This window comes from Scyliorhinus torazame, chromosome 6 (assembly GCF_047496885.1).
Source record: "Scyliorhinus torazame isolate Kashiwa2021f chromosome 6, sScyTor2.1, whole genome shotgun sequence".
Taxonomy (NCBI): Eukaryota; Metazoa; Chordata; class Chondrichthyes; order Carcharhiniformes; family Scyliorhinidae; genus Scyliorhinus; species Scyliorhinus torazame.
This window is the reverse complement of record NC_092712.1, coordinates 114,485,474-114,500,528: the sequence shown is the minus strand read 5'-3', so window position 1 is coordinate 114,500,528 and position 15,055 is coordinate 114,485,474. Positions and strand designations below refer to the sequence as shown.

General features: G+C 45.8%; 1 protein-coding gene across 1 annotated transcript in view; it reads right to left on the bottom strand.

Moving 5' to 3' along the window:
- The window catches only part of akap9 (A kinase (PRKA) anchor protein 9), a 395,737-nt gene that overhangs the window by 52,475 nt on the left and 328,207 nt on the right, over positions 1–15,055 (bottom strand). The window contains 4 exon segments of the mRNA XM_072508693.1: positions 1,641–1,701; positions 5,205–5,687; positions 6,601–6,768; positions 7,235–8,227. Of these exon segments, the coding sequence (XP_072364794.1) occupies positions 1,641–1,701; positions 5,205–5,687; positions 6,601–6,768; positions 7,235–8,227 (1,705 nt within the window).

Below are 15,055 nucleotides of genomic sequence, written 5' to 3'. Positions count from 1 at the left end.
TCGCTGGGTGGGCCAGCTGTTATTACCCATCCCTAATCGCCCTTGGGGGCAGTTAAGAATCAACCATTGCTGTGGGCTGGAGTCACATCAACAATGGTTTAATAGTCACCATTGGACTTTTAATTCAAGATTTTTCTTGAATTCAAATTTCACAATCTGCAATGGTGAGGTTTGAACCTGGGTCCCCAGATCATTACTCTGGGCCCCTTGTTTACCAGCCCAATGACAATACCACTAAGCCAACACCTCCTCAAAACGTAGTGCACAGACAAGGCATGCATTCCCTTCAGTATAAAGGATTAAGGGGCAAATTAATTTTGGTAATTTGGTAGGTAGAAAGCATTTGTGGAAAGTCAAGACAGCATAACCTGAAAATTAGAGCAGGGCCATTCAGGAACAGTTTCAGAATGCACTTCTTCACACAGTGATGAGCAAAATGTGGAACGCCCTTCCTCAAAAAGGTGTTGAGTTTAGGTCAGTTGAAAAATTCAAAACGGAAATAGATTTTTGTTAGTTTAGAAATTCAAGCGAAATGGAGCAACGGTGAGTAAATAGGGTTGAGGTACAGATCAATCATGATCTAACAGGTTCAGCAATTAAATTCCCTATGATATAGATTATTCTGGACAGAGAATGAGACTCTTAAAAATATTGCAACTGAGGATTTATTTAATTATTTAAATAATGCTCACAATAATTTTGCAGTGGGCAGGAGAGGATTGGTTGTTGTAGGCTGGGGAAGAAGCGGAGAGTGGAGAAGCATCTGATCCAGGCTCCTGGACTCATTACCAGCTGACTTCAATCAGGTTTAATACAGTGCTTATCAGCATTACCACTGGTTTCCTCCTGTGGCCTCATGGTATAGGTCACTAAACTGGTAAACCATTAACCGCATTGCTCTGGGGATCCAAGCTCAAATCCAACCACAGTAGATGGTCAGCTGAATATTTACCAGTATTACCACGATGACCATTTAGCATCTATCAATAAAAAAAGTCACGTGTGAAGCCTCATTGAATTGTTCTTTAATTTTACTATACCATTTATGATCTTGCTTAGATGGACATGCATTTTTGAAAAAGCAGAGTTTTGATGAGAGGAAGTTTCTCAAATCTGCTTAAAATATGAAACAATAACTTGTAAATTACTGCAGTGTCACAGTCCACCTCAGTCTTTCTGCTTCTTGCTTGCTTCAAGGTCAATTTTAAAAATATAAACTTGGCTAGATAAAGCGTCCCAGTTATGTATGCACTGAAGATTAAAAACTCTTCTATATTTGTATATTAACCAATGAGTTTCTGAAAGGAAAAAAGTGATTTTAAAGAACACTGTGAGCATATTTTGAATGGATAATTCTAGCTGTGCAAATCAAATGTGAGAAAGCCTCAAGTTTTCACCATTAGTCCTAGATTAAGAGTTACTGAAGCAAATAGAATCTTGCAATTTAAATGTTCTCTCTTCTCAATCAACTCTATCACATCGGAGAAGAAAACAATGCTTTCTATTGTTAAGCCTACATTAGAAGTAGCAAATCTTATATTTTGGAAACAAATATTTATCTTTTTTGAGCAGCATTGTTTCAAGTTGAAATTTTAAAAATAGTCATCAAAGAATAAGTGCAAATATGTAAAAGTTCTTACCACTGACATCTCTATCTCTTAGTTGCAATGCGATAGATGGTTCTGGTCTATCAAGGTGAGTCTGGTGTAGGAAAAATTACAAAAGAAATTGGAGTAGAATTTGATAGCGGCAATCAAGTGTTTATCAAAAATAAAATCTATATAGAAATTAAGAGGCAGCAAGAAAAAAATTTAACTGTAGACAAATGAAAGGAAACTGAAGTGAACTTAATGAAAAGTCTTAACTGATGGTAGAAAGAAAACAAATTGAAATGTTTGAAAATACAAAGCAGTGCACATTGTCAAAGCAGCAAAGGCATTTTTCCTAAATCTAGAATTATTAATATGTCATTAATGCCAGGAAAAAAAATTCTCCATTACATAGTTATAATTATTTTTTAAAAAACAATCCTTATTGTCACAAGAAGGCTTGCATTAACACTGCAATGAAGTTACTGTGAAAATCACCCTGTCGCCACATTCCGGCGCCTGTTCGGGTACACAGAGGGAGAACCTGAATGTCCAATTCACCTAACAGCATGTATTTCGGGACTTGTGGGAGGAAACCGGAGCACCCGGTGGAAACCCATAGAGACATAGAGAGAACGTGCAGACATAGGATTCCTGCTGTGCAAGGTAAATATGAAGAGAAGTGTTTTCTTTTTGCATTAAAAAAAATATATAACATTTTTAGACCTGCAAGTCCTTCGCTATAGAATTTATTGGTTCACAGGTCACTGAAAGGGGCAAGAAGGGACAGGTGGAGAAGGTAGTCAAGAAGGCATACGGCATGCTTGCCTTCATTGGCCAGGGCATTGAGTATAACAATTGGCAAGTCACGTTGCAGCTGTATAGAATCTTAGTTAGGCCACACTTGGAATATAGTGTCCAATTCTGGTCACCAGAAGAATGTGGAGGCTTTAGAGAGGGTGCAGAAGAGATTTACCAGGATGTTGCCTGGTATTGTAGCCACCTGGGTTGGCCAACTCCCGACGTAAATTGGAGGACAGCAAAGGCTGAAGGGAAATTCAGCCAACACAGACAGAAACTAGCAGGTGCAAGTTACTGTGCATTAAACTCTGCAAAAGCCCAGACAGCATTGATACAAGCAGCCATCTGCATAATAATGTAGCAGCCATCTACATACTAATGAGCGATCCCTGGGAACAATCAAAACATTTGGGATAAACAAAGCCAAGCCAGACTCCCCGGCGCCAGCAGGAGCCAACACAAAAGAGGTTAACGGACACCTCAAGACCGCCCATCGAGCAGGGAACTGCTCCAGTATTGGAGAAATCGAACCAAGCGATTGGAACAAAGTCCAATCACTTGGAACCAGGTACCGGGTCCGCCCCGAAAGGCGGGAAGCCCCTGGGGACTATAAAGTTAAGCCCCCAAGTTCAAATCGTTCTTCTTGACCCGGTCACTCAGCAACGCGAACCAACCCTTGACCGTGACTGGTGCAGCTGCCGCCAATATCCAGTAAGTCTTAAGTCAACGCTCGCTACGAGATAGGCGCTCCTAGCTACCAATCCGTACCAACTTCGAATCCTGCAGACTCAGAACCCGAACGAAAGGCCATTTGTTCCCCTGACCTGGTGGGCCAGTCCGAAACAAAGTATAGGCCTGTTAGTTGTAGAAGTAGCTTAGAAGTAGAATTTGTGCATGAGTAGCGATTACTGTGTATAATAAACGTGCTTTGATTTGAATCTTACTAATCGGTGTATTGAGTTATTGATCATTACTTGAACTTGAACCTCGTGGCGGTATCATAAAGATACCTGGCGACTCGAGAGCAAAGGTTATAAAACAGAGCCAATTGAACCAACCAAAAGTTAGCAACAGTATGGAGGACATTAGCTAGGAGGACAGGTTGAATAAACTTGGTTTGTTCTCACTGGAACGGCAGAGGTTTGGGGGGCGTCCTGATAGAGGCCTGCAAAATTATGAGGGGCATAGACAGAGTGGATAGTCAGAGACTTTTTCCCAGGGTAGAGGGGTCAATTACGAGGGGGCATGGTTTAAGGTGTGAGGGGCAATGTTTAGAGGAGATTTACGGGCAGGTATTTTTACACAGAGGGTAGTGGGTGTCTGGAACACGCTGCCGGAGGTGGTGGAAGCAGGGATGATGGTGACGTTTAAAGGACATCTTGACAAATACATGAATAGGATGGGAGTGGAGGGATACGGACCCCGGAAGTGTAGGAGATTTTAGTTTAGACGGGCAGCATGGTTGGCGCAGGCTTGGAGGGCCGAAGGGCCTGTTCCTGTGCTGTACTTTTCTTTGTACAGGCCCCAACCTTCATCGCCTGCTGCCATTTCACCCTCCTCGAGCCAGGACCAAGTTTTGTGATATTCAAGCATAGCTAATTATAGTTCACCCCTTCAATCAAGACCTCAAAGAGCAAAATTGGATCATCTGTCAAGGATGGTTCCCCCAATCCTTATCCCACTTTGAAAAGAGAGTGACAGAGGAAATCAAGTCCATTGCTAAGAAGTAAAAGCATAGCAGGATCAGGAGAGGGGAAATGCTCCACAGATTTTGTCCCTGCATTAGGTGTCACATGGTGGCACAGTAGTTAGCACTACTGCCTTACAGTGCCAGGACCCGGGTTCAATTCCAGCCTTGGGTGACTGTCTGTGTGGAGTTTGCACATTCTGTCATGTCTATGTGGTTTTACCCGATGCTCCGGTTTCCTTCCACGGTCTAAAGATGAGCAGGTGGATTGACCATGCTAAATTGTCTCTTAGTGCCCTGGGATGTGCGGGTTCAATAGAGTTACAGGGCTGCGGGGATAAGGCGGGAACCTGGTTAGGGTGCTCTCTCAGATTGTGGGCGGCACAGTAACAAAGTGCTCAGCACTTTTGCTTCACAGCACCAGGGACCCGGGTTCGATTCCCAGCTTGGGTCACTGTGTGCGGAGTCTGCACGTTCTCCCGTGGGTTTCCTCTGGGTGCTCCGGCTTCCTCCCACAAGTCCCAAAAGATGTGCTTGTTAGGTGAATTGGACATTCTGAATTCTCCCTCAGTGTACCTGAACAGGTGCTGTAGTGTGGCGACTGGGGAATTTTCACAGTAATTTCATTGCAGTGTTAATGTAAGCCTACTCGTGACACTAATAAAGATTATTATTATTAGAGGGTTGGTGCTGACTCGATGAGCTGAATTGCCTCCTTCTGTAGGGATTCTATTATTGCCATTATATACCAAATGCATGTTTTGATGTTGCACAATTGCAATTTTTATTTGCACAGGTCCCAACAAAAGTCAAATTAACTTTGCAAGATTCTTAAAACACGCAGGGGTTATGCTTCTCTTTTGCCTCTTCATTTTGTGGCTAGGGTCTATGCAGCTGAAGGCTCGACACCAATGGTGGAGTGATAAAAATCAGGGATGCACAAGGAATTAGAATTGGACAAGTGCAAGGGTCGGAGTGCTTAAATGTTAGCATGCTGGAACAGTTAACCCTTCTTAAATATTTTAATCTGTTGTTAATACAACAAAATGATTCAATTCTGAACAAAATTCTTGGACAAAGCCTGACATTTATAACTTCATTATTGAAATTTCAATAAGAGTACTAACCAGTCTTGAGCTATTAATCATAGCTTTGACAACATCATATTCTTCCCTCAGTGCATTCATTTGTATTGTGTGGTCCCTTGTCAAAGCTTCTGTTTCAGCAGAATATTTTGCTTCCAGTTTGGCCATTTCAGCGCCATGGACCTTTTGTAGTTGATCAAGTTTTTCAGAGCATTGACTTCTTATTTCTGTAACTTCCTCTGAAGAATTAATATAAGTAGGTTGAAAATTTATTTGCTCTCCTGCATTTTTACATGTGCTCAGGGGAGCCTCAATGTCATCAGAAATCAATTTTTCGGTTTGGACTGCTGAGTCCACTAGGATTTGTATTGCTCTTTCTTTGATCAATGCATGTTTTGGTTCTTCAGCAGCACATTTCTGAGGGGTTTGGTCATCTTGTTCCAAATGGAGATCTTTCTCTTTGCACAAGGCTTCCTTTGCAGTATTGAGTTTTTTCTGAAGGTTTATTATAGTTACTTCTTTTGCCTAAATAAAAGGACAATTAAGATTTTTAGCAAACATTTCTGGTTTCACACTTAAATTTCCTGAACAATCTTTGTAGCTGACCAACTTTAAGGGTACATTATCTGATTTGTGCCAATAATTCATCATTGGTAAAGACCTGTGAACATCTTTTATATGTACAAGTACAACGGTTTTTAAAACAAATCTGTCGTCTTAATTGCTAAAATCGATGCAGTAAACAAACTCAACCTATTTATGAGCATTCATCTCTTACAAGGTTCTAGGGCGGCAGGATGGGGCAGTGGTCATCGCTGCTGCCTCATGGCACCAAGGACCCGGGTTCGATCCCGGCCCCGGGTCACTGTCCATGTGGAGTTTGCACATTCTCCCCATGTCTGCGTGGGTCTCACCCCCACAACCCAAAGATATGCAGGATAGGTGAATTGCCCACGCTAAAATGCCCCTTGATTGGAAAAATAAAGAATTGGATACTCTCAATATATATTTAAAAATCTTTCACAAGGTCCTGGAAATAATTTTACGATCTATTAATGAATTTTTCTCACTATTAAAGCTAGGTAGATTATCCGTTTCCTCAAAAATGCTGAATCCTTAAAAATCAACTGTAAGGTAATACACATATCCAAGATAAACACCAGTTACAATGGGATTACATTGTGCATGGCAATATGGAAGAGAGACAGATAGGGGAGGAGGTAAAGAAGAATGAAGCAGATATGGGAGGGGTGAAGAGTAGCAAGAAAGATAAGAGTGGGGGGAAGAAGAGCAAGACAGAGATGAAGAGAGCAAGAAAGGGAATGAGAGGGGATAGAGGACAAAATGATCCCTGTTATGTAGGCAAACTACATGCAACCTTTGTTACTACAGAGGCAATCTGTTTCCCAATACAGAAACGGAAGTTTTCAGTCTGTACCTGCAAGTCTTCTTGGAGTTTCTCATTCTGGCCCCTGGAATTACTTAATTGTTCTTTTGTCACTGTAGCTTCAGCTTTGACCTGTTCTAGTTCAGAAACTAGATCAGTTACAGAGGTGGCTCCTTGTTGAATAGGGGTTTCTAGGTATGAAACTTTTTTCTCACCAGCCTGCAAAGCCAAATTATGAAGAGAGTTTTCAGAATTGTTATATGAACACAACGATAAAACTGCTGGACTTCTAAAACTATCTGTACCAAAAGATTAACTATGAAACAAATCTTACCATTGGGCAATCATAGCCTATAATTTTGTCGAGATCTAGCCACGGAAAACTGTTAAAGCAGTACCATATAGTTATAATTGCTTTTAATTTTTTTTTTTTAAATTTAAAGTACCCAATTCATTTTTTCCAATTAAGGGGCAATTTAGTGAGGCCAATCCACCTAACCCTGCACATCTTTGGGTTGTGGGGGTGAAACCCATGCAAACATGGAGAGACTGTGCAAATTCCACACAGACAGTGACCCGGGGCTGAGATCGAACCTGGGACCTCAGCTCCATGAGGCAGCAATGCTAAACATTGAGCCATTGTGCTGCCCCATATAGTTATAATTAACAGCTAGATTATACTCACAAGTAAAGATGTTGAAATCCATCCCTCACTGTCTTGTTTTTCTGTTGGTTCTTTCTTCCTTTCTAACATGCAATACAACTCAATTAACTTTTCTTTTTCTGCTGCTTCTTTTTGGGTAGTTGAAAGTACTTTCCTTTCAAATTCAAGTTCTTTTTGAAGATCAGTTAATTGATGTTGCACCTCAGTTAGCTGCAATCTTAGCATGGTTAGTTCTTTTGTTTGGTGTTCAATATTTATAATTTCCTCTCTTTGTAGAATAATCGGATCAGTATCTTTTGCTCCGACTAGGCACATATGTGTGTGTTCCAGAGGTGTTTTTCCCTTTCTACCAGAAACAGCTTCTCTTTCTTGAATTTGACTCTTTTGTTGCTCAGCACATATCCTTATTTGCTGTTGCACTGCCTTTAACTGTGCTTGGCTCACAAGAACAGTTGCTACTTTCTCCCTGAGAGCTTCTTCCAGAATTAAAATTTGGTTTTCATGTACTTTAATTTCAGTTTGTGCCTGTTCCTTCAAGCTTTGTATTTGTAGGTGACATAATTCCAACTCTTTATCTTTCTTTTCAATAGCTGTCTGTAGCTCCTGCATTTTGACTTCCACACTACTGATGGGGTCTTGGACATCTTCTGAAAAAACATCCTTTTTCTCTCCTTGGGTTATCATTTCTAATCCCCGAATTTCCAATAATCTGTTCTGTTCTTCTAGTTTCTGCTTTGAAAGTATTAGTTCGTCATTTTGCTTCTCCATTTGTTGCTGCAACAGCTCTTTTTCTGCCACCATCTTATCAAGGAGAAGTTTCAAATTCTCTGCATCTTCAGAAGAAACTAATTCCAATGGCATCACCTTTGTCAGTTCCTGCTGCAACTTTTCTATTACTTCATTCAACTGTTCAACCTCTTCCTCATTATCCTTTTTTAGATGTTCTTGATCACATTTTAGACATTCTACTTGGGCTTCCAGTTCCTTGATATGTTCATTATTTTTCACAGTGATCTTAAAGATAGAAAACAGAGAATTTAAAACATTTTCAGAATATCTAGGATCATACAAATGTAAAGTTTCCGATAGAGATGATCTTTTCCTATGGCACAAACTTCAATCTTTTCTGACAATCTCTGCCACCTCTATGTAAGCTGATTTCCTGTCAATTCACATGCCCATTTTGCTCATTGAATTGGACCAGGCCATAAGCATAGAAGTAGAATCAGGCCACTCGGCCCATCGAGACTGCTCCGCCACTCAATCATGACTGATATTTTACTCATCCCAATTCTCCTGCCTTCTCCCCATAACCCCATATCCATTTATTAATCAAGAACCTATCTATCTCTGTCTTAAAGACACTCAGTGATTTGGCCTCCACAGTCTTCTGCGGCAAAGAGGTCCACAGATTCACCATACTCTGGCTGAAAAAATACATCCTCATCTCAGTTTTAAAGGATCGACCCTTTAGTCTGAGATTGTGACATCTGGGTTGGCCCCTACGGAATGCTGGTGCCGGGAAGGGGGTGGGGGGGGGGATGTGTTTTGTTGTAGCATCATGCTGGAGTTGGCAGAAATGGTGGAGGAGGATTCTTTGAATGCGGAGGCTTGTAGTGTGGAAAGTAAGGTTCTGGGAGGAAGGGGATGGGAGGAGGGCAGAGGTGTGGGAAAATAGGCCGAAACCGATTCAGTGCCCTGTCAACCACAGGTGGTGGGAAACTTTGATTAAGGAAAAAAGCAGGCATGTCAGAAGCACCATTTCCGATGGTGGGATCAGCAGAACAGATGCAACGGAGGTGGAGAAACTGGAAGAATGGGATGGTGTCCTTACAGGAAGCAGTGTGTGGAACTGTAGTTGAGGTAAACTGGGAGTTGTTAGGCACGTTAGAGCCCTCTGGTCTCAACATTCGAGTTCAACCACTTTAGACTGTGACCTTTCTCCTCCACCATCAACCCCTTTTTAAAATATTCCCATACATTTATTGTTTCAATGCAATAACCCTCACACTCATTTCCACCCCCCTCACACACCAGTCCATCTGCCTGTTAGACCATAAGACTTAGGAACACAATTAGGCCACTCGGCCCATCGAGTCTGCTCTGCCATTCAATCATGGCTGATATGTTTCTCATCCCCATTCTCCTGCCTTCTCCCCATAACCTCTGATCCCCTTATTGATCAAAAACCTATCTATCGCTGTCTTAAAGACACTCAGTGATTTGGCCTCCACAGCCTTCTGCGGCAAAGAGTGCCACAAATTCACCACCCTCTGGCTGAAGAAATTCCTCCTCATCTCTATTTTAAAGGATCGACCCTTTAGTCTGAGATTGTGTCCTCTGGTTCTAGTTTTTCCGTCAAGTGGAAACATTCTCTCCACGGCCACTCTATCCAGGCCACGCAGTATCCTGTAAGTTTCAATAAGATCCCCTTCATCCTTCCAAACTCTAACGAGTACAGACCCAGAGTCCTCAACCATTCCTTATACGACAAGCTCTTCACTCCAGGGATCATTCTTCTGAATCTCCTCTGGACCCTTTTCAAGACCAGCACACCCTTCCTTTTTAAAAAAATATATATTTTATTGAAATTTTTTTTGATCACAATTTTTTCCCTTTACAAATCAAACATAACAGTAAAGAAAACTTAACAATAAACAAATGGCTAATCAACATGGTAATCTAATCGTTTAACATAAACTAAAACTTCCCCCCCCCCCACTGGGTTGCTGCTGCTGGTCATCTGTCTTCCCTCTAACGTTCCCCTAGGTAGTCGAGGAATGGTTGCCACCGCCTGGTGAACCCTTGAGCCGATCCTCTCAGCGCAAACTTTATCTGCTCCAGTTTTATGAACCCCGCCATATCGTTTACCCAGGCCTCCAGTCCGGGGGGGTTTCGCCTCCTTCCACATGAGTAGAATCCTACGCTGGGCTACTAGGGACGCAAAGGCCACAACGCCGGCCTCTTTCGCCTCCTGCACTCCCGGCTCATCCGCAACTCCAAATAAAGCTAGCCCCCAGCCTGGTTTGACCCGGGCCTTCACCACCTTGGAAATCACTCCCGTCACTCCCTTCCAATACCCCTCCAGTGCCGGGCACGACCAAAACATATGTGCGTGGTTTGCCGGGCTTCCGCCGCACCTCCCACACTTGTCCTCCACTCCGAAGAACCTGCTCAGTCTTTCTCCCGTTATGTGTGCTCTATGTAGCACCTTGAATTGAATCAGGCTAAGCCTGGCGCACGAGGAAGAGGAATTTACCCTGCTTAGGGCATCAGCCCACATACCCTCCTCTATCTCCTCCCCTAGCTCTTCATCATACTTTCCTTTTAATTTACCCACCAACTCCTCCCCCTCCTCCCTCATCTCTCGGTATATCTCTGATCTCTGTCACCTTGCCCTCTCCGACCCACACCCCCGAAAGCACTCTGTCCTGAATCCCGTGCCGGGAGCAACGGAAATTCCCTCACCTGTTGTCTTGTGAACGCCCTCACCTGCATATATCTAAGGAAGTTTCCCCGGGGCAACTTATACTTTTCCTCCAATGCTCCCAAGCTCGCAAACGTCCCATCTATAAATAAATCTCCCACCCTCCTAATTCCCAACTGGTGCCAGCTCTGAAATCCTTCATCCATTCTTCCTTGGGCAAACCTATGGTTGTTCCTGATTGGGGACCCCACCAGGGCTCCCCGCACCCCTCTCTGTCGCCTCCATTGTCCCCAGATATTCAATGTTGCCGCCACCACCGGGTTCGTGGTAAACTTTTTTGGTGAGAGCGGTAGCGGCGCCGTCACCAGCGCCTCTAAGCTCGTCCCTTTACAGGACTTTCTCTCCAGTCTTTTCCACGCCGCACCCTCTCCCTCCATCATCCATTTACGAATCATCGCCACATTGGCGGCCCAATAGTAGTCGCCCAAATTCGGTAGCGCCAATCCTCCTCTGTCCCTGCTACGTTGTAGGAACCCCCTCCTTATCCTCGGGACTTTCCCTGCCCACACGAAACTCGTGATGCTCCTGTCTATTTTATTAAAAAAGGTCTTGGTGATTAGTATAGGGAGACATTGAAATACAAATAAGAACCTCGGGAGGACCATCATCTTAATTGCCTGCACTCTGCCCGCCAACGACAGAGGCTGCATGTCCCACCTCTTGAAGTCCTCCTCCATTTGTTCTACCAATCGTGTCAGATTAAGTCTGTGTAAGGTTCCCCAGCTCCTAGCGATCTAAATCCCCAGGTATCGGAAGTTTCTTTCCACTTTCCTTAGAGGCAGGCCTTCTATCTCTCTACTCTGGTCCCCTGGGTGTATCACGAATAGTTCACTCTTCCCCATGTTAAGCCTATATCCCGAGAAATCTCCGAACTCCCTCAATATCTGCATGACCTCTATCATCCCCTCCGCTGGGTCCGACACATACAACAGTAGGTCATCCGCGTATAGCGAGACTCGGTGTTCTTCTCCCCCTCTAATCACCCCTCTCCATTTCCTGGAGTCTCTCAACACCATGGCCAGAGGTTCAATTGCCAACGCGAACAACAGTGGAGATAGCGGGCATCCCTGTCTTGTTCCCCTATATAGTCGGAAATACTCCGATCTTTGCCAACCCGTGACTACACTTGCCGTTGGGGCCCCATAAAGAAGTTTGACCCAGCTAATAAACCCGTTCCCGAACCCAAACCTCCTTAACACCTCCCATAAGTACTCCCACTCCACCCTATCAAATGCCTTCTCTGCATCCATTGCCGCCACTATCTCTGCCTCCCCCTCCACTGGGGGCATCATTATCATCCCTAATAGTCGTCGCACGTTGACATTCAGTTGTCGCCCCTTTACGAACCGTCTGGTCTTCGGGCACCACCCCCGGGACACAGCCCTCTATCCTCGATGCCAGCACCTTTGCCAGCAATTTGGCGTCCACATTCAATAATGAAATAGGTCTATAGGACCCGCACTGCAACGGATCTTTATCCCTCTTCAGAATTAGCGATATCGTCGCCTCCGACATTGTCGGGGGTAAAGTCCCTCCTTCCCTGGCCTCATTGAACGTCCTCACCAACAACGGGGCCAACAAGTCCACGTATTTTCTATAAAATTCCACCGGGAACCCGTCTGGTCCCGGAGCCTTCCCTGCTTGCATGTTCCCCAGCCCCTTAATAACCTCGTCCACCCCAATCGGTGCCCCCAGGCCTTCCACCTCCTGCTCCTCCACCCTCGGGAACCTCAATTGATCCAGGAACTGCCGCATCCCCTCCTCTCCCTCTGGGGGTTGGGACCTATACAGTCCCTCATAAAAGGTCTTGAACACCTTGTTTATCTTCCCTGCTCTTCGCACCGTGGCTCCCTTTTCGTCTCTAATTCCCCCTATCTCCCTCGCCGCTGTCCTCTTTCGCAACTGATGAGCCATCAGGCGACTAGCCTTTTCCCCATACTCATACCTCCTCCCCTGTGCCTTCCTCCACAGCACCTCCGCCTTTCTGGTGGTCAAGAGGTCAAACTCCGTCTGGAGTCGCCTCCTCTCCCTGTACAGTCCCTCCTCCGGGGTCTCTGCAAATTCCCTGTCCACCCTTAAAATCTCCCCCAGTAATCTTTCCCTTTCCTTGGCCTCTGTTTTCCCTTTGTGGGCCCCAATGGAGATCAGCTCTCCTCTGACCACCGCTTTTAGTGCTTCCCATACCACTCCCACACGGACCTCCCCGTCGTCATTGGCCTCCAGGTACCTCTCAATACACCCCCGCACTCTTCCACACACTCCCTCATCCGCCATCAGTCCCACATCTAATCGCCAGAGTGTTCTCTGCTCCCTTTCCTCTCCTAGTTCCAGGTCCACCCAGTGTGGGGCATGGTCCGAAACCGCTATGGCTGAATACTCAGCTTCTTCCACCCTTGAGATCAACGACCTTCCCAGAACAAAAAAATCTATCCGGGAGTACACTTTATGGACAAGGGAGAAGAAGGAGAACTCCCTGGCCCTCGGTCTAAGAAATCGCCATGGATCCACTCCCCCCATTTGGTCCATAAACCCCTTGAGCACCTTGGCCGCTGCCGGCCTTCTTCCGGTCTTTGATCTGGATCTATCTAACCCTGGGTCCAGCACGGTATTGAAGTCCCCTCCCAGGATCAAGTTTCCTACCTCCAGGTCCGATATACGACCCAACATCCGTCTCATAAATCCCGCATCGTCCCAATTCGGGGCATATACATTAACCAACACAACCTCCATTCCCTCCAGCCTGCCACTCACCATTACATATCTACCTCTGCTATCTGCTACGATGTTCTTTGCTTCAAATGCTACCCGTTTCCCCACCAATATGGCCACCCCTCTATTCTTTGCATCTAGTCCTGAGTGGAACACCTGTCCCACCCATCCTTTCCTTAACCTAACTTGGTCCGCCACCTTCAGATGCGTCTCTTGGAGCATAGCCACGTCTGCCCTTAGTCCTTTCAAGTGCGCGAGCACTCGGGCCCTTTTAATCGGTCCATTCAGGCCTCTCACGTTCCACGTGATCAGCCTCACTAGGGGGCTACCTGCCCCCCTCCCGTATCGACTAGCCATCACCTTCTCTAGGCCAGTCCCATATCCCGCCTCCGCGCTCCCACCCGCTCCCCAGGCGTCGCATTCCATCCCCGTCCACCCACTCTTTAACCATTTCCTTTTTGATTTCCGCAGCAGCAACCCAGTTGTCCCCCCCCCCCCCCGCTAGATCCCTTTCTAGCGTGATTGCTCCCCCATATTACTTCCGCAAGTCATCTGACTTCAACTGACCCCGGCTACTCCTGCTCACTCCTTGACCCCCCCCCCCCGTGTGGGGAACTCCCATCCGCCTTGCGCCTGTCTTCCCGCCATAATCTTTCTGGCGCGGGAACATCCCTTTATCTGATCCGCCTCTTGTGGCGCAGCTCCCTTTCCTCTCCCCCTCCCATTCCTCATTCTCCGCCTATGTCCCTTCTTTCCCCCCTCACCGGCACCCACATTTCCTAGTGTCTCCCCCCATCCCAATTTACTTCTCTATTTACATCAACCATAACAATAACAATAACATTCCCTACAGTATCAGTCCCTCAGTTCCGATCCAATTTCTCCTCTTTAATAAAGGTCCATGCTTCTTCTGCCGTATCAAAATAATGGTGTCTCTCCTGGTACGTAACCCATAGTCGTGCCGGCTGCAGCATCCCGAACTTCACCTTCTTTTTGTGTAGCACCTCCTTGGCTCGGTTAAAACTCGCCCTCCTACTCGCCACCTCCGCACTCCAATCCTGGTACACCCGTACCACTGCATTCTCCCATCTGCTACTCCGCACCTTTTTAGCCCATCTCAGGACCTCTTCTCTATCTTTAAGGCGGTGAAATTGCACGATTGTCGCCCTGGATGGTTCTCCCGCTTTTGGTCTTCTCGCCGGGATCCGATGTGCCCACTCCACCTCCAAGGGGCCCGTAGGGGCCTCAGCTCCCATCAATGAGCTTAGCATCGTACTTACATAAGCTCCACAGTCCGCTCCGTCCACTCCCTCAGGGAGACCCAGTATCCGAAGGTTCTTCCTTCGCGCTCTGTTTTCTAGGGCCTCAATCCTTTCAATGCACTCCTTATGGAGTGCCTCGTGCGTCTGTGTTTTGACCGCCAGGCCCAGGATCTCGTCCTCATTATCCGTCACCTTCTGCTCCACCACGCGGAGCTCTGTCTCCTGGGTCCTTTGTGCCTCCTTGAGCCCCTCAATTGCCTGTAGCATCGGGGTCAGCACCTCCCTCTTTAGTAGCTCCACACACCGTCTCAGGAATTCGTCTTGCTCGAGCCCCCATGTCGCCTGGGCTTTCTCCGCCGCCACCTTGTGTCTTCCCCCTTTCTG